Source organism: Aotus nancymaae, unplaced genomic scaffold (assembly GCF_030222135.1).
Source record: "Aotus nancymaae isolate 86718 unplaced genomic scaffold, 86718_ANA_hifiasm-v0.15.2.pri h1tg000006l, whole genome shotgun sequence".
NCBI classification, from domain to species: domain Eukaryota; kingdom Metazoa; phylum Chordata; class Mammalia; order Primates; family Aotidae; genus Aotus; species Aotus nancymaae.
Window position 1 is genome coordinate 88,297,013 of NW_026988417.1, and position 20,288 is coordinate 88,317,300.

The 20,288-nt window shown below is 38.0% G+C and overlaps 1 protein-coding gene across 2 annotated transcripts in view; it reads right to left on the bottom strand.

Annotated features, from left to right (window-relative positions):
- Positions 1–17,543, bottom strand: part of UNC5C (unc-5 netrin receptor C) — a 391,508-nt gene extending 373,965 nt beyond the window's left edge. For both annotated transcript variants that reach the window (XM_064369334.1, XM_064369328.1), the window contains exon 1: positions 17,079–17,543. In XM_064369334.1, the coding sequence (XP_064225404.1) occupies positions 17,079–17,202 (124 nt within the window). In that variant the 5' untranslated portion in view covers positions 17,203–17,543. The remainder of the gene's footprint in view (positions 1–17,078) is intronic.
- Between the last annotated feature and the right edge of the window lie 2,745 nt (positions 17,544–20,288).

Genomic DNA, 20,288 nt, shown 5'->3' on the forward strand with positions numbered 1-20,288 from the left:
ATTACAGGTCTGTCTCCTAACCACTTCCTCTGCTTTATGTCAAAGCAAGATTCAGGCTGCTTGATTACAAACAACTACCAGTTAAAGACCCATGCACAACTCTCTGTGGTAATTATTAAGGGCAAGTTGGGTCTGTGTTTACTGAAGTCTTAGGAAACAAGCAGCAGTTACTTGTTATAATTTCCTCTTTGCTGGCAGTGTAGCATAATCCATAACATGTTCTGGTTACCTTAAAAATGCTTATGAGAATATTTTATTCAATAACACCTTATAATGATACATTTCACTATGCTATTTCCATCTCAAAAAATCAAAATATCCTGCCCAAAGATAATAGGCTGTGGTCCTACCAAAAGAATTTTCAGACAATAGTGAATTACAGGGAAACACTGGGTTTAATATGTCCTCCAAAACATATTTACTTTTCTTTACTTTACCATTCTACCCCTGTTCCTATAGCCACCCTTCCCCACCACTTCACACTCACACCATTGTGCCCTGCATGAGACTTGTTGACTTTATAGTGGAAAGAAATGAAAAATACTCCATAGGGTGATTTTTGGCACAACAATAATCCCAATGTAGAACAAAAAATTCATCACCCAGCTTGAAAGTCAATGTATTTTGTCAACATTCTGTGTGATAGAATCCTACAGTTGAATAATTGGCAAGATTCTCTGGCAGTACTGCAGTGCTGTTTGACTTGCACACCTCTTTAATTCCCAATTCTGTGTTTAGGTAAATTGACCAAACCAAAATTGACCAAACCAGTTAGAGTCCAACTGTGCTTTTAATGTTTACCCATCAATTGTCTGGGGTTAATTTGCTCAACTACAACAGAATCCAAGTTCTTCGTTGGTTAATAGTAGCAAATTACAGGACAGAGAGTCTGAAGTTAGAGATGGATCTCCAAGGGTGAGGAGATTTGTCTTTTAGCTAGAATCTAAGAAATGGGAAACACTCACTCCTGAGATAGTCTTGATTTTCACCTACAACTTCACATTCACCTTGCTCTGTCCAGCAACTCTCCAAGTTGGTGATGAATAGAACCTGGAAAATTTCGATGAACTCTACCACCATGAGTCCTCACACAAAGTCCCTCCAAAATGTGTTATTTATGCATGAACAAAATATGTATTCACTCAACATCATTCAAAAAAAAAAAAAAAAAAATCCCGATTACATTCTGGCTGTGTGCCAAAAGCTGTATCATGTGCTGGAGACACCAGAATCAACTCATCAATTCCTGTACTCATGCTGGTCTACCAAGTGGGGACACAGGGAAAAGAAGAGTGCTCCGGTGGGATGGGAAAGGTGCTGTAAAAAGGGGTGAAGATCTAAACTAGGGAACCTGAGGAATGAACATTTATCCACAGCAAATGAAAGAGCTTCAGCGAAAGCTGGTAGTGAGTCGGCAAGCTGGCTTGTGAGAAAAACCCTGAAGGATGTCAACTACTGGGGCTGCACCGGAACAGTCTGTGCCAAATTTGGGAGGGTTCATGGTCCAGGAGATTGTAATGACAGGGAATACAGTCAGAGGGTTAGCACAAACACTCCTGTCAGTCATGGTAAGAAGTTCAGATCATATTCTAAAGGCAACTGTTTAGTAAAGCTAAAACAAAGGCTTTAAGAAAAAGAGCTCTACTGATGGTGTCTGTCAGAATTTTCCTGACCTCATTGTGGCGGTTTGAGGAGAGTGAGGAAGGACAGGAAACAGGAAGAATCTTCTTCAGTGCACCAGTTATGAGAAATTGACATATTTTAAAAATACTTACATAACATCATTTAATAAATAACAACTTTATTTTGAAAAACAATATATTATTTTATTATTTAATATTTATTTTAAATAATAAAGTAATTTTTATCTTTTAATGTGCTATTAAATAACACAAGAACTGTTTGAATATGTTTACATTTTTGTGAACTTGTATATATATGGGACTCCAGGAAATAATTTAATTCTTTATTTATTTGAATAACTTGGATTTCCTAATTGCTCCCCTACACCCTTAATGAAATAATAGCAAGTAAATAATAAATTATGGCACAAAATAAATATTGTTTTTGTTAGTTTGAAAACAAACAAAAAAGGCAGTAATCATTCAAAAGAACTCCCTAAGACAGTTTAATATTCAGAAAATTACTTTTTGAGAAGCTTGTTTTTATTTCAGAAAAACAACACAGGTATAGCCTGAAAGAAGGGATTCTAAATAGTCTCACATTTTTGTTGTTTTGTTTTTCCTCCCTAGAAATCTTCAAATAAAAATTCCTACAAAGTCAATGTTATATGTAGCATAAAACCCCAAATAAGCAGTTTAATAGATCATTAAAAGCATTCTAGGTTGCTTCTGTTGGATTCTTTAGAGGGAATAAGATCCTATAAAGATAAGACACTTTTATAATTATGTAGGGACTAAACTACACTGTTGACTGCAGAGGTTTAAACGTGGAATGTTCCCTACAGCACAGCACTTAAGGAAGTTGGGGAGGAGGGTCGGGCTAAAAAAATAAAAGATTGTTAACCTGATTTTTGGACCAAGAAAATTAAAAGTGAATCAGTGTTTTATAGACCTACGTAAAGTGTTTCCTGTGTGGGTATCATCCTGAAGTGGTGACTGAGTTGTCCTTGTTTATTTAGTTTTTTTAATGCATCTATCATATTATGTTTGCTAAAGGTTCAACATTGCATTAATTTGGGTTATAATTATTTTGGGTTATGTTCTTCCTATCAAGTTGACTCATTCTTAAGACAATAACTTTTTAAAATCTCTTGTCTTGTTTTAATTTTACAAAAACACATTTTAAAGAATATAAAAGAATGTCACAGTGAACCAAAACAAATAATGAGTACTCTTTGTAACTTAAAGGTTTTTTTCTTTATTCATATTATTTTTCAAAATAAAGTTGTTTTTTAAGCAACTGTACACTTTCATTTTACAAATACACAGTGGAAAACATTTTCAAGTAGAACTATGATCTTTAGATATTTTATTCCATTCCCTCTCCTTAATTATATCATAATTAACACACACATATGCCTGTTAGAAACTATAGAGTTTAGCTAGAGTCTGTTCATGAGTCCATTTTAGGAATATTTTATTAAATGTAGTATGTGCCAGTCACAACATATGTATTTAACAGTACGGTACCTAATTAATTTCTTTTTTGCTTATACTGTAATGTGTCCTCTTGCACATGTAGAACTTTGACCTTGCTTGGAAATTTCAGAATTTTTGCTTTTATACTAGCATCAGTAAAGACTTTGTTATGTCAAAATTTCTGATGTAGTGAGGAAGGTTAATTGTTTCTGTTCCTCTATAAAGAGTTTAAATGTTAGCAAAGGGTAAAAAGTTAGCTAACTGTTCTTCCTGCTTTCTAATTATATTTGTTTTTACAAATACAGCAAATGTAGAGTGGAGAAAAGCACAAACTTATTTTTTTCATTAAAATGTATCAAGTACTAGTTTTTTGAAATATATTCTAGATTCAGAACCTGGCACAGAAAAACAGAAATCACCTAAACTTGCTTATTCATAAAACTGAAACAAAAGTGTGCTGACTTTCCAAAAAGTTTGATTGTAAAATCAGAATTTCATAACCTAACTGGGTACAAAAAATGTGATTTTTAAAACATTCCAATTTATTTTAAGAATTTTACCTTTTACAACATACTTTTATTGGTCCATATGACATTCTTTTACCTGATGGTACCCCCAAAGGAATGCAATTTTGTCATTCTTATATCTAATTACTTTTATAATAATGTCAAGTGAAAATCATGGTATAACATAGACTTAAATGATGATACTAAAATGGCACAGCAACAATTGCTAATGTGTATTGTTATTTGGTGCCAGGAGCTATTTTCAGTTCTTCACTTTCAACGACCCTGTTAATTACCACAATTCTATGATATAAATACTATTATTATAATCTCCTTGCAAATATGGAGTGAAACTAAGAGATTTTATCTTGTATGCAATTTGCAAAGCATATATCTTAGCACAATGTATTCACCTTTACCAGGAGACTTATATAAAGGTTGCAATTAGCATTTGGCCGGCTCAGGTGTCAGAGGAATACACTTGGTTGTACATCTTAATTTTTTGTCAAAGTAATTTCATTCATTTCCTATACCAGAAAATTATCAGATTCAAACACGCACACATAGGCGCATACGCACATACAAATATATGCACACAACCAATACATTTTTAATTCTCTATCAGTTAAAGAAAGGAAAGATTAAGTTGGAAAAAAGGAGATTTAAAGCATTCACTCAAGTAAACACAGACATGATACACTTGTAAAAATGAAAATTATTAAGACTATTTTAAGAAAAGTTTTCTAAGCATAAATAATAAATAATCAAGTGAGGATCAATCCATACTCTATAATGTGTTCAGTCTGTGTGTTCATTTTATATATATATATATTTTTTTTTTTTTTTTTTTTTTGAGATGGAATTTTGGTCTTGTTACCCAGGCTGGAGTGCAGTGGCACAATCTCAGCTCACTGCAACCTCCGCCCCCCAGGTTCAAGTGATTCTCTTGCCTCAGCCTCCCGAGTGGCTGGGATTACAGGTGCCCATCACCACATCCAGCTAAATTTGTATTTTTAGTAAAGACAGGATTTCAATATGTTGGCCAGGCTGGTCTTGAACTCCTGACCTCAGTTGATCCACCAGCCTTGGGCCCCGAAAGTGCTGGGATTGCAGGCATGAGCCACCGCATCCAGCCACTCAATATTTTTTTAAAATGTCATTCATACAGAAAATAAAAACCCACACTTTTAAAGTTATCCATGAAAGTGACAGTACATTAATATTGCAGGGTAATTTTTTCTAAAAACTATTCCAAAGTCTAATGTAATAACTGTCCTATTTCTATCAGTCTGGTATCATCTTGTTATTTTCAACATAATTCAGTTTCATAATTTTAGTTCATAGATGTGTGTAAATTTATTGTGTGACCAAATACAATGACGTTCTTTATTCATCTTGCAATAGAATTAAGTTTTATGCAATATGAAAGGAAAAACATATGGAAAACAGTCCCTTTTAATAGATATTTTAGTCTGAAAAAAATAAAATGGATTTAGAATTAATAATCAAGGCCCATGGCTTGAACTGAGGCATATTTCCATCTGTTATTAATGTTTGAGTTATATACTGAAGATGAGAGTATTCATCAAGTCCCTCATGCAATATGTTAGTAAATGGGATTTTGGTTAGTAATTTAATTGCTTAAACCCTGACCATGTAAGTTCCCAATTCACTCAAAATGAGCTTTTACACTGGCCTGAACTGAATTAAAACAGTAACAACACCAAAGAGTACCTCTTGATTTTATTAAGAAATGCATATATGAAAATCTATTAACTTAAAAGGAGATCTCTGCCACCCCACTACGGTTAAGAACAAGTGTTTCCTTTTCCTTTCTTTGCTTTCTCTTTTTCCAAGAAATGATGGGTTATGTGGGAGTTAAAAAAAAACAAAAAGGAAATATGGACTTAATTTTAAAATATAAATAAATAAAAGATGTGATGCCTCTGGTTAGAATAGTGAATAAATAATTCTGACTACTAGAAAGTATAATGAGAATTCAAGTGACCATTGTGAAAATGCTCACAAAGCTTATGCACAAGCTATTGGGGTCATATGCTTAAGCAGGGCTCCACTGTTGTTACTTGTACAGGGTTTCACTAATGGTCTGATAATAGGGGAGGGGAAGGTCGGCACGGAGGTTCTCGTAATACTTTATAGTGGTGTAAGCACAACAGCCACTGATTAATTACTGGCCTGTTCTCAACACACATTAGATTACTGAGCAATCCTGTTTGTTTCCACAATGACTTCATAGTTAAGATAACTTACTAAAGATCTTTGGTTACTGGTCTAAATTTGCCATAAAACTTCTTGTCTTTCAGATGATTGAAATGGAGATTGAAAAATATTCAAAAGATGGAAAAATATATATATAAGAAACTCTTTTGGGGAAGATAATATGGACATTTCAACCTTCAATTTCATTTCAGACAGCAACAGTGTATCATACTGCTTTCAAAAGGAATATCATAGTAATCACCTTAAAAATATTAGGACACATTCCTGTGTTTCTACGTGTTCTCTTTTCTAATTCCCTTACCCTCTCTCCCATTTACACACATAACAGTGTCCGGGGTTGGGAGAGTGTCCTGTAGTTTCAAAATACACTGGAAAACTAGACACTCAGCTAGGAGTAAAAAAAAAAAAAAAAAAAAAAATCACTTCGCTTTAAATGAATTTCTGAAAGAGCTCATGTTAATATGTGCTTCTATGGAAACAACTCTTTCTGAATGTCAGCTTAAGCTTCTCCATATGATTTTTCTCAAAGGCTCCCTTTAAAAACCATCACTACTATTTATTATCTTCTTGTTATATAGACTGTTACTTTTGTTTCATCACAAATCTCTGCTTGTTTATTAGCAGCCCTGCCACTACTATCCGATGACATTTGTTTACTTAATGTACGTAGTTTTAGGGGAAAAAATATAGAACTGCTATTACTGCATTATATGAAAAAATTCCAATGTACATTTAGCTGACACTGCATCAGCTGCTATTTAAACTGGGCTTAGCTAATGGACTTTTAATGTCAGCGGGGTTATGTGCAGTTACTGGCTATTAGCAGAAATGGCTCCTTTCTATAAAAATCACTTTTCCTCAAGTGTGTTGTTTGAACATTCCTTTCCCTAATTTAGTGACTGTCACTGAATGCAAAACAAACTCAAGGACTCTGGAGTCTGCTGTTATCTTTAAGACCCTCTTTTTAACCTTGCATTCAGCATTAAACAGGCAACTTCTCTCATTAGCATTTAGACTTGTAATCTGAAAACTTTGTGATGTATTATTATTTATTTTGCTATTCTTAGCAGTATACTACATATTTAACTATGAAAGCCCCATGTCATCAATGAATGGTATATGTATGAAAGAAAACATTCCAAACACTTTTCTTAATCCTATGATTTATTTACGTACTTTAAAAATCCTAGTTCAAAAGTGCCAAAGATATGGGAATGTATAACGATAATAATAAACATATGGCTATATGTTGATGTATAGATCTATATTATGTATAGATTTATATATTAAGCTGCATTTAATACAGTAGCGAATATAGCTAAGGAAGCATCACTATATCCTGAATAAAATTCTGTTTATTCTTTCTTTAGTAATAACCTTTCCCTCCTCCCAATTAACTTTATCTTCGTCCATTTACAGAATGCTTTAAATAGATGCAATGTATAAACCTGGAAATAAAGCCACCAACACGGCAGCTGAGGGTATCCAAGAAAATCAAACATAACTCCATTTGATTAAGAGGTTGAAACAAACCATCACTGAATTCTGATCAGAGAAGAACAACACAACTGACCTCTCCTTCAATCAGCCCACACCAGAGGTCACTTCATGTAGGGTGCTTACCAGGGACATGCTGTCTTTTCCAGAGAGAACCCAGAGAGGGATTCATAATTGTAAAGAAAGGATTTTACCCCTGTGTGCATTGCATGCGTAAAAGTCGACAGTCTCCTTTGGTCAACAAATTAGAGTCCACCGTGTAGGAAAGCAATAGCAGCTCTCCTCCACGGCTTTGAAACAAGTCAGTGAAAGTGGAGATCCCCCAGTCCCTGTCACTTGGATAACAGGACAGAACTTGTTTCCATCAGATAAGCCACTGCGCTAATGAAGCAGAGATACTTCTCCTGTTTACTGGGGAAGTGACTTTGCAATTTGTCAAGAGCAAGGCAACTTTTCCCAGAAAAGTGAGATATAATTCTTCATTTAGAAATCGGTGATTAAATCCGAGCTTCTAGTCCATGACTACCTTTATAAATTTGCTTTAAAAGTTAAAAAGTTTTTTTCATTTGCCTGATAGGCTCTGTTGGTTTTTTTTTTTTTTTTTAATATAACCAAGTCTGTTTGAAAATGAACTCTTGCTCCTAAAACATAAAGAACTACAAACAGACACACACACTCACATACAATTTGTGTAAACACATATACGCTCACAGGGAATTAGCAAACTATATTTGTCTTCTCCTTGTCATTCTTCATTTCATTAAAAGTCTGCCTGGAAACACCCTCCTAGGAAATACTTCCATAGTTATTTAATTCAATGAAAAATGACATGTGTATCTTTCATGTGATCATCATTTCTAATAAATCCAATAAAATGATCTCTTCTCTCTTGCTACTGGGAAAACACACTGCTATAACTTTTCCCAGCCACACTTCTACTTTTTCACCACGTTATAGTAAATACGACATTTTTTTTAATTGTGGTCATTTTAATTCTATGCAGATTTATATATGAGTGTGTAAATATAAACAAAAATAAAAATGACAATAATACTTAACTTAGGAGGTAGCTTTTTATAAAAACCCCTGGAGGATACTGGTATACCACTGATTTAAGTTTAAATTTCTCAAACAAGCACATCCTGCCCAGATAGTTCCAATAAAATTCAAGCTTCTTACAAGTTTATACCTTTTAAATACTTTCCAAATTCTTTTGCTATATTAGTTGAAATAAGTACAAATCAAGACTCTATTTAGATAAAAGTTTCAAGTCAGAGGGCCTGTTGAATAATATTATGATGAAATACTGATCTTGGGTCTCTATTCCGGATAGCACAAATAAATCATTTGAACATGTCTGTTTTTCCTCAGCTTCTGAGAGCAGTTACTGAAATGGGCTTCTGTTTCCCACCACCCTGCATGCTCTGTGGGGATGGCTGTGGGAGGCAGGGCGGGAAACGTCTGAGCCTCCTTCAATTCTTGAATTTGATCCCTAACACATTTTTAAGCTTATATTCTTTCATCATCTTACAGAGGAGATCCAGAAGGAAAAAGGAAAGTTTCTAAATAAAATGACAGGCACCATAATCAATGTTTCATTTAGAATGACTTCAAGGTTGCTGCTTGCTAAACTTGAGCACGTCCACTGGGTGGCTACAATGTGTATACTTGGCAAACACTTTATTCAATGAGATAAAAATGTATCATTTTCTCTTAATCAAAAGCAAAATTCTAATGTCAAAGTATTTCACACAGACATACAGCTCAAAGTGAAATCACCATTATTTACTTGGTCTTTCCAATCATAAAGTTTTTTTTGTGGTAATAATTTGATTACTTGTTTGATTTTGATTAGCAATAACATGGATCTCCAAAAATCATGTATAATAAAATAGTGCTCTTGTCACTATCATCTTTAGTTTCTATAAAGTTAGGGAATACCATTTGCTAAAATATAATCATTGATCTAGTTCTTGAAAGGATTTTTAAGACCCTTTGAAATTCCAAAAAGATATTAGAATTAAAATATTGAATTTGAATATAAGTAACAGATATGCAAATTCATGGAGAATAGAAGAGTCCCAAATTGCTCCTTTTACCTTTAGTTCTATACAGTAGTCCCCCCATTTCTCTGTGGTTCACTTTCTGTAGTTTCAATTACCTGAAGTCAACTGTGGTCCAAAAATATTAAATGGAAAATTTCAGAAATAAACAATTCATAAGTTTTAAACTATGTGCAGCTCTAAGTATCCCGACAAAAATCTCTCAGGCATGAATCACTCCTTTATCCAATGTACTCACACTGTATGGGCTCCCAACCTGGTAGTCACTTAGTAATTATGGTGGTTATCAGACAAAAAAAGCAGTGTAGATGGGGGTTCCATACTATCTGCAGTTTCAGGCATCCATTAGGGGTCTTGGAAAATATTTCCTGCATTTAAGGGAGGACCACTCTACATGAATTTCTTTTGCTTGTAATCCTAAGTGGATTATATCACATATCCTATTAGATTGCACTAAACTTCTATTATCTAAGAGAATGTATATTATGAATTAATTTAAAATGATCACTTTTATCTGCAAATGCTGTGCTTTACTTCTATACTACATTTTAATATTTTATATTATTGTAAACTCTAAGTTTTTTGAATTTTGAGAAAACCTGCATTTCCATTTATGGATATATTTGCCCTTACAACTGGAGTGTAGATGCATTTTAATAAACAAGCCCTAATCTGTTTTTATTGGAAAGAAAAATCTACATATAAGGTGGTTCTTTTGAACAGAAAAAAAAAAGAGAAAACAATAAGAGTAGAGTTCAGGCAGTCCGTGATTAAATAATCAATTAGAGATTGACTAAAACTGAGAAATGTTAGCATGCATCAATGAACACGTTAAGTGTGCTGACAGAGTTTCTGTTGTTTAACATCCTCAGAAGAGGATATAATCCATGGTCATCTACATAAGGCTTTTTTATAGCTCTCATAATTGCTGAGAAATGAAGCTAGCCACAGAATCCACATGACAACATGATTAATGAAGGTAAAACCCCTTATCCTTACAACATTTTAAAATAAGTAAGTTTGGTAACTCTGGTGTTAAATTTGAGTAATCAATATCATTTGTCAATATTATTGTGAGCCCTAATATTTAAAATAAAAACTCTAACAGGCATATCTATATAATGAAGTGTCATCTGGTTCCCCTCATTCTCACATTCCACTGCCATATTTGCAATGAGATGTGTTTAGTTATTTAACTAAAAGAGGGTATTCCCCAAACATGGGGATTTCAGATGCTATAGTTCACTTTTGCCACACAAAGCAGTTTTGAATTACTGCTCATTGCTAATAAAGGTATACCAACATAAGGACAAATATCTGCATATTTGGCACTTTCAAAGCTATAGCTCAGGTTCTAAATTATAACTTCAACTTAATTAATGTCCCAGCAACTTTAACACTATAAATTCCAGGTAGAAGGTGAGGTATGTTTTAAGTACTTATAAAATCTGGAAACATTCTTCTGTGTACTTCAAAACCTCATTATATATTCCTAAATGAGCAACTTTTTTGGGGAGCGGCAGTACTCAAAATGAAAAACCATAGTACAATTTCAACATGAAACTTTTTTTTTAAATTCTGAAATTTCAGCCCAGTATTTTCAAACATATTGTTCATAAAGAGTCCAAATATCTGCAATATGATATGTGCTTTCGGTTTTCACAAAAAGGCAGAGATTCTTCTGGTGGCTCCATACAGGTAGACAGGATAAAAAAGGTTTTCTATTTCTGATCTTGTTAGCTCATAAATGTATTACTATAAAATTAAAAATAACAAACATTTAAAATAAGAAAAACTATAAATTATACCATTACTGAATTTCTTTTTTAAAAACGAGGAAAAAAGGAAAAACTAATGTTTGAATATTGCTCAAGGCAAACCTTCTCTACTTGAAAGAAGCAGCATAAAAAGCAGCACCTAGTTTCTGTGAGTAAAACATCCTTGAGTTAAGTGATACTGGAATAATACCAAAGGTCTCATATTCATGTAGCCCTCCTCCACAAATACATAAGCAATAACAAATCCAAGTAAGAAATGGAACCAAAGAAGCATCTATACATAGCTTTAAGAAGTCAGGTTAAAAAAGAAAGAATGCAGAACCAGAATCAATAATAGAAGCAGAATGATAGTTTTGTAGGAGAAAAAGCTAAACAAATAAGTAATATAAAACACCCTACAAATCTCTTATTTTATCTAAAATGTTTGACAGAAAATATTTGCCCCAAACATGCAAAGAAATAGCAATAACCATTAAACGATCAGAATTAAATGCAAAAATTTCACCAAAATATATGTCATCCAGACTATCTATGATGTTTTAAATTAGGATAACAAAACTTTCTAGTGACAGTATGGTTTAAAAAAAAAAAGAAAATATACTTTGAATAAGTGAAAATTCTGGTGAATTTGATATGCCTTCATGTTGACCTATATTTATGCTTATTTTGTTTTAACACAAAACCAATTAGGTTCTTGAGTTCTCTTTTAAAGAAAAACTGTCCACATTCACATAAAGGTTTGATTTTCCCCAAACCCTTATCAGAAATCCTGGGGTGTACCTTTTTTTTCTGTAATAGTGTTCATAGATTTATGAAAAGTTATCTTTCAGTATAACTTGAGAAAATAGAAAGTCAAGGACAAGCTTCTTGCAAGGACTTAACTGGCAGTGATTTAATATGGCATTTTTAGAACTAATTTTAGGTTAATTTTCCCAAAGAGAACAGAAGGAAAGAAAAGAGGCTGTGGAAGGGAATGAGATTCCCACAGGCTGTTCAGAGAACTGTGCTCTGTCCAGGAGTTTACAGTGATCTACTTTGGAGCATCTCTTCAGACAGCTCCATTTCTTGCTTTTGAGGAAGGAGTGTCAACAGCTATCATCACTCTGAGTTCGAATTTATTGACCTTTTGTTTCTTTTATATCTAGGATTTTTTGCCAATGGTTTGTAGAATTGAAAGTCAAGGAATAATACTTATTTTCTAGGAGCTAAACACTGCTCTAATTGTAACCTGTAGTATATATATTCTCATTTTTACACGTGAGGAAACTAAGGCACGGAGACCTTAACTACCTTGCTTATAGTCACACAACTGGAGGTGCTGGAAGCAGTATTATGAAGCATTGGTAATCACTATGTTAACGGACAAAATGGGCACACATTACTAACAGCTCTTAGCTTTGCCTCCCAACACCAGATGAAACTTGCATATTAAGTCTAAGTCAAATGCCTTTGCAACGCAAACTCAGCTTCAAGAACATACAACTTCTAGGCAAATCACTGCTCTAAAGTTCCTGTGTAGAAATTTTAGAACCCACTCCCACCACTCACATTAGCATCCTAGCCTGACCTATGTTTACTATCTTTGGATGTCTGAATCCAGAAAGTATTGCACTTGTGTCCGCTTTTACATTTAAGAAAGTGAATTATAATTTCATGCTTCTATGTCTGTCTTCCTGTAGGGCTGAAACTGCCTCGTTACACTCTAACAAACAGCACTCAGTCTGGTTTGCAATATGAGTGCACAATAATTGTTCAAGAACTTTTCTTCTAATACTTTTCTTCTATTCTAATAACAGAATAATGCCTATTCTATGTTTTATCTTAAATATCTGTTGTTTCCTTGATTATCTCTTAAGAGATATACTCTTTCCAAATAAGCCATTGTTTCTAATCTGTGAGGAAATGTGAACAGGTTTGTTTTTAACTGCCACAAATACAAAAGCCAAACTAAAAAAACATGTAGGCTAAAACTGCAAGGCAATAGCACTAGCTCAACCTCGGCCCCCACAATTTTCCCCATTATCTTTCTGAAGTGGTTGCAGCCTGTAATTTTAATGTTTCTTCTGAGAGTGACTCCCTCTGCTGCTCCTGCAAAGCCATGACCTAAATCAGAAAAGTGCTAAATGCAGTTAAGGCCTAATAGAGCACCCTTGCTGTTTGCACTAATTGGAGAACCTAGCATACATTAGAGAACAGTTACATTAAATCTCAATAATAATTCTAAATAAGCTACGAGGGTTTACTTAGTAGAACTCATGCCTTGTTTGTGTCCTTAGGGGGGTTGCTTAAAATAGATCAGGAAGAATTCTGATGAGGACAACCAGCCCCCAAACTACAATAGGAGGCCTTCAAGGACCCTGCCTTATTTAACTCTTTACCCTCAGTATCGAAAACACAGGAGTCCAGGGAGTCAATAAACCTGTTATAATCTAATGAGTCCTCATTCTTTGCAAGTGCTTGAAAAGTTTATTCTTAGAAGCTTTTAAGTATTCTCTAAGCTAGAATATGCAAAACCATTTTTCTAAACGGAAGTAAACTAGCCTACTTTTCCTTATTGCATATTCCCAATGTGAATTCATAAATTTTCTGATCCTCCTACAATGAAAAAATATATGATAGAATTGTAACGAAGTTTAGTTGCCTTCAATGTTGATAGTCTATTTGTACCACGTCAATATGCAAACATGCATGAAAGTAATTTTTACTCTTTTGTAAGAAGATATATATATATTTTAAACCAACACTATGAATTAAGATAATAGAGAATTATCCCAATCTGATTAGAGACTTCAGTAATTTTTTTGTCTTGAGTTTGGTGGTGTTAACACTCATAACACTAGTTGGTGCTAGATAAGCAGCATATCAATGCTGTGTAGCCCAGATAAAATGCATTTATAAACCAGGAGAGTCCTAATTCAGAAGCACATTGAAAACAAACACACACACACACACACACACACACACACACACACACAACCTTTTACTAGTAAAATCTTTCATTCTTGGAAGTCAGAAACACTGCAAATTCCCTGGAGCTAGGAGTTCCCAGCAATCCTGAATGAAACAATTAGGGCATAGCCAGAAAGGAGAAAGTTGTTGCCTAAAGCCTAGAGAATTTCCCAAGGACCTATTTAAAATAACTGCTGTCTAAACCACAGTTACAAAACTCAGTACACTCACAAATAATGCCTATTCTATGTTTTATCTTAAGTATCTGTTGTTTCCTTGATTATCTCTAAAGATAGATACATACTTCGTATTGTGAAGTACTTCAACAACAGAATAAAAACCTCATCCACATTGTAAAGTGCTTAACTCTCCCATATTAATTGCACATGGACTTTCATTCATAAGAAATAACTCATTTCCATCTTTAAGTCATCACCACAAGGAAATCATACCTTGAGGTTATGGGCTAGTGTCCTAGTCCAAGGAAAAGAGAAAGAAGAAAAATAAGAAGGAAAAGGGAGTCTGACCATCAGACCATTTATAAAATTGTGATTCTGTGAGGAAAGTGTTAATAGTGGCTCAAGATAAACAGGCTGGGGTAATGTACTGCAGTGATGATGATAGTAGCTGATAGTGGAGTTTGGTGCTTTATCCTTCCTTTGATACCTAACAGACAACACAGGAAGAGCTGGTATGCCTGGAACATGGAGGATAACAAAGATAAAAGTGGTAGAATAGTGCATTTTACAGACCATAAGATTCAAACATAAATTTTACTAATCAAGAACTGAAGGAACTAAATAAGCGAAATGGACAAGAACTGCACTGAAATGCACACACCCAACATAGTACATTTTCTTTTTTCACTTAAGGTGAGAATCAGTCTCCAGTCTTCAACTTGCCTACTCTACAAAAAGTACAAGAGAAAAACAGTCTATCCTAAGGATCTTTTCCTTTTAATCTCTTCTCGCTTCTTCTTTCAATATTAAACCACTTACAATCTCCTGTTTGATTATCTTTATTGATCCTTTTTCTACCCAGTCTTTTTAATTTGGTTATTGTAAGCTCTCAGCGGGAATCCTATCTCCTGTTTGGTATCTTTTGGGACTTTAAGTTGTCCTTTTCCCAAAAAGTTCTATCACTGTGTCCTGTCCCCTTCTCCCACCACCTACCCCCATGGCGCAGTCCTTTGTGTGCCCAGTAACAGCAGGCAAATTCCACAGGGAGTCACGCGGTCGATTCCACGACTATTCATCAGGTTGTTCACTTAAGCTTCCAAACGACCCCCTCTAAGCATCCTTGGCTAGTGTCCTGAGAAATTCTTATCAATTTTAGGAAATCTACAAGTTATGATTCTCGGTGGCGATTCCTTTTTAAATGGACAGACAGATGAACTCTGGAGGTGTGCATAAGAAAACCAGAGCAGAACCTTGGGGATGGGAGGCATCTGGTGAGAAGGGAAGGAAGGATTTATGAGCATGGCCACTTAGCAGGGCAGCAGGAAAATTTACTTCCAAAGAAGCTATCTCTAATTCACAAAGCTTTGCTAATCACTTACCTCCCCACCTAGACCACACTCGCCTATGCTAGGCGCTCCACTTCACTTCCAACACCCTCATCCCCAGCGCCTCTCTAAGATCCGAGGGAATGCTGTCCGGAAACCCTAGGGTATCTGAACATCACCCGGGGAGTTGGAGCCACCGGAGAGCCTCCCTCTACTCTCCAAATTTGGAAGAAAGTGTAACGGAGATTGGGGAGAGAATCCCTGAATTGCCTCTGAAAGCTTCATAAGCTTCCTAAACCCTCTCCTCTTCCAGGAAAAGCTGAGCTGCCTCGCCTGAGCCAGCTATCACCACTGAGCTGGGCGAAGAGACCCAGGTAGGAGCTGGGCTTAGCCAGAAGTTTTGGGGCCCAGGTGACCCGAGAAAGACCCCGGAGGGGGCAGCCTTGGTTCTTTCGTCTCCGCTCCCTTCCAGTCAGCTTCTCGGGCTTGGAAGGCTGGGAGCTGCTGCTACTACTTCAAACTAGGGGGACAAGAAGGGAGCCAGGCGATCAGCTCCGGAGCCTCTCCTTCTCCCTTACCCATCCCCAACTCCCGGCCATACTCTTCCCATCCTGGCTTCGCCCAAGGCCCCGGCCACTTATGTTAAAGCTCACAGGAGTTAAATTAAAACATCAGAGTTATAAACTAGTCGGTTACGCCCGGGAGTTTCGGATTTGGCTTGAACAACCAGCTGGGTCCCCCAGAGCTCTGGGATTTTCTTTTCTACGTCCCCTGGTGGGAGGCAGACACGAAGCGAGGTATGTATGAGTGCAGAGGCATGCACACCACCCCGGGCCTGCCTCCGGCCGGGTACACAGATTCGGGTGGGCTGTGCATTATCTACAGCCCCTCAAGCAGCAGGCGAGGGGGACGGGCGCTTTAGAGTCCTTGGCAGTAATGGACACATTTCCTTAGCAGAGAGCCCTTCGGGGTCTGGTGTGCACAGAGACTCAGTGAAGATCCTGCAACCCCAGCCTTGGCACCTCGCGGGGAACCTCTGCGCTTCATGCGCTTCGGGGTGCACTATGGCATGCCACACAGCGACCCGCACCAAGAGTCTCTCCAAACCTCTGTGTGTACAATATGCAACAACGTGCGCGCGTGTGTAGCTGAAAGGGCACAAGACACCTCAGGCTCCCAAATGTATGGAGACAGATCAGACGCGTGTACACACCCCGTTCGTCCCTGATCCATCCGTGCCCATCTCAGAAGACAGATTAAACATAAATGATAATAATAATAATAGCTTCTTGACTAGTTGGGAAAGTGGAATTTAGAGTGGTTTCCAGTTGAGAGCAACGAAGCAAATTGAGGAAGTCAGGAGAACTGGGGAGGAGGAGAGGAAGGAGGGAAGGAAGAAGCGAAGGGAGGTGGCCGCGGAGCCTGGCGGACCCCCTTACCTTGGGCGGCGGAGCCAGTGCCACTGGCGCTGAGCAGGGCCAGGGCAGGTAGCACGAGCATTTGCAGCACGTATCCCAGTCCCAGTCCGCAGCGGGCCGCTGTCGCCCGCAGACCTTTCCTCATTGTAGACAGAGGTGTGCCGGGGGAGGGGGGGAACAGAGAGACGCGCAAACAGCGGAAAGCCCCACTGGGCAGCAGCTGAATCCGTGCACCGCGAAGCAGTCCGAAGAAATAACGACAACCAAGCGCCACACTCCACTTTCTCCAAGGGCAGGGGGCAAAGGGGGAGGAGAGGAGACGCCGAGGAGGAGTTTGAAGGTCCCTCTTCCCAATGCCTTCTAACTGACGTCTCCCGCGAGCGACTGCTCTGCCCCCACTTGGGAAGTCCAGGGAGGCGCTAGGCGGCCACCTCCGCTGCTCCCCCCAGCAATAGGAGCAGCCGCTGCTCCGCAGCGCGCTAAGTCTGGACTGCTCTCTGGGTCCCCTCGCCTGTGAGGAACACACACAGGCAATGGGGGTGGGGGTGGGGGTTGAAGCAGGGGTGGGGGGAGTGGGAGGAGGAGGGAACAGAAGGAGGAAGCTTGTGCACCGTCAGGCGCTCTGGTCTCCAATCTCAGTGTTCTCACGCCGGCAGAGAGATGCCTGGGCTGTCGCTGCTGGGTGGCCAAGGAGGGTCACACCGTAGAGTAGGGCGCACGGGTACGCAAAGGAGCTCGCCAAGGAGGCATAGAGGGCGCAGCCCAACTCCGCTGGGGAGTAACCGGCTGTGGAGCACGCCCGCCCGCCTTATGTAAGCAAGGATTGGAGGGAGATCAGCGCCCAGGGCGGAAGGTGGAGACCGGCTGTGGGTTTGCCTGCTGAAGCCCAGGCGAGAGAGACCAGGGAAAGAAGCGGCGGCAGAGAGTGGCAGCGCGCCTGCCTCCCGCGGCGCGCCAGACCCGGACCCTGGGAGTGCACAGGGCGCGCCCCGGGCCACTTGGCTGTGTCCAGTGGAGCTCAGCCTGCCGCCTGCCACCTTCCTCACCGCGCCAGCAAAGCCTGAGCCGGATTCCCTGGGACTGGATTCGCTCTACTTTGTGGTTGATGAAGCCGGATGCGGGCTCGAACTGAAGTCCTGCTTGGTTGGGGAAGAAGGCAAGAAGCTTCTGCAGTGCCCCAACCCGGGTGCTGTCTCGGGGTTGCCAGCGCCAGTCAGACTGCTTTATGTTCTGAGCGCATGTGACTCCTTTGCAGCGGAACAGAAACTAAAAGCTCCATGAAAACTCATTCTGCAACAGTGATTTCTTTGCGTGCATCTTGGTGGCTGGCAAGGGTGGTGAGGCAATACCGGGAGAAACACGCTTAGAAAAAATAAATGCACAACAAAATTCGTAGATAAGCAAAGTGACGGTGGAGCCTATAATATGTTTTTCAAATTTCTAGTAGTGTGTGTAAGAACTCGAGCTGCTATGAATTTCTTTACCTTTCAACAGGAAATAATTGTCTATGTAACTGGGTTGTGAAGCCCTGTTGTCATGATAAAAGAGGAATGCAAGATTGGGTGGGTAAAAGAAAAAGAGACTAGACAAAAAGTGAATTTATTAAAAAGTCAACACATAGCACTTTGGGAAGAAGAAAACCACTTTGCAAGATTAGTATATCTTTAAACTAACAAATAATACATCAGGGAATTTTATGCCCTTGGTGCCAAGGGGGCCATGTGTAAACACACATGCACACACACACGCAGGAAACTTTCAGTCTAATTTTGGCTGTGGTCATAACTACTCTATTACCCTGGGTAAGTCAGGTAATCTGTGAATGTCTCAGTTCCTTCATTTGTGAAATATTTTATTTGATAGTTTCAAAGTTCTCTTAAGTTCTAGCATTCCATGATTCTGCCTGCACAGCCCCATCTAGGCAATAAACCTGTCTTAGGTGAATCAGAGATATCCAAAAAGGTGATATTTGCCAAAGACATTGACAAAACTGGCCACTTCTTATTTCTCTGGAGGCTCTTTCTGCCACACAAAACTCTTCTTCACTCTTTTCATCTTCTCCATACCAAGACATCATGATATTTGATAAGAGGGTAGGTGCTGGCACCAGACTGTCTGCCTTCAGTTCTTAGCATTTCTTATTACTTGACCGATATTGAACTTTAAAGCTAGGTGCATCTCTTCCCTAATTTGTAAGATGGGTCTAGTAGCAGGATGTATCTCATAGGGGTTTTTGAGGATTATGTAAGTTAAACTCATGTAAAATGCCTGACACCAAAACTGTTAACCGCTCTTCTTACCATTGTTAAAAAATTCCCATTAGCCTTATGCTATCACTAGTGCTGTTCAACAGAAATTTCTGCAATGAAGAACATGTTTATATTTGTGCTTTCTGAGGTGGTAGTTATCAGATACATGTGGCTACTTGCAATGTGGCTAGTGTGAATTGAAAACTTTTATTTAATTTTAATTTAAATGGTCACATGTGGCCAGTGGCTACCATATTCTATGGTGTAGTGAGGCCACTAATAACTTGTCAATTGCTTTGAGAATGACTTCACGAGAAGGGATTATTATTACATTTATATGTACAATTTTACTAAGAAGGGCAACAGCTTAAATACTAAGAAATCTCCACATATACTCACCACCACATCAACAACACACAAAAGTTGTTTATTTACAATTTTATTGCCTGTCTTCTTAAATTAGAATTTAACTCTTTTAAGACAGAGATTTCGCCTTTGTCCACGGCTCCTAAACTGATCCTGATATATAGTTGGTACTCAATCAATATTGATTGATTTCCTGCCAAAAAAGCTCAATAGAAAGAGTCTTCAAAGTCTAGCCCAGCTAAAGAAGGTTGAAATTGTCACCTACTCCTGTTCGGGGCACTGAGTTACTCAGTGACAGATACCACATGCAATTAGTTGCTTAAAAGAAAGAATAAGAGATTAAAAGAGGAAATGTAGTTAAATACTGAAATTCAGCCTAAAGAGGGCAGGAGAATGGTTTGAGAAGTGGTAATAGAGAGATGAGGTGGAAAAGGGAGAGAAGAGTGAGAGCATGAGACCAAGGACAGGAAAAACACCAACAGATCAGCTTTACACAGCAGGCAAGTGTCCTGCTATCTACAGGTACAGATGGAACTTGCCTTGTGGATTAACATCCTGCCTACTTTTGTTGACCAGCACATTTTTTTCCTCATGAGAGAAATAATGCAGTGTTTTA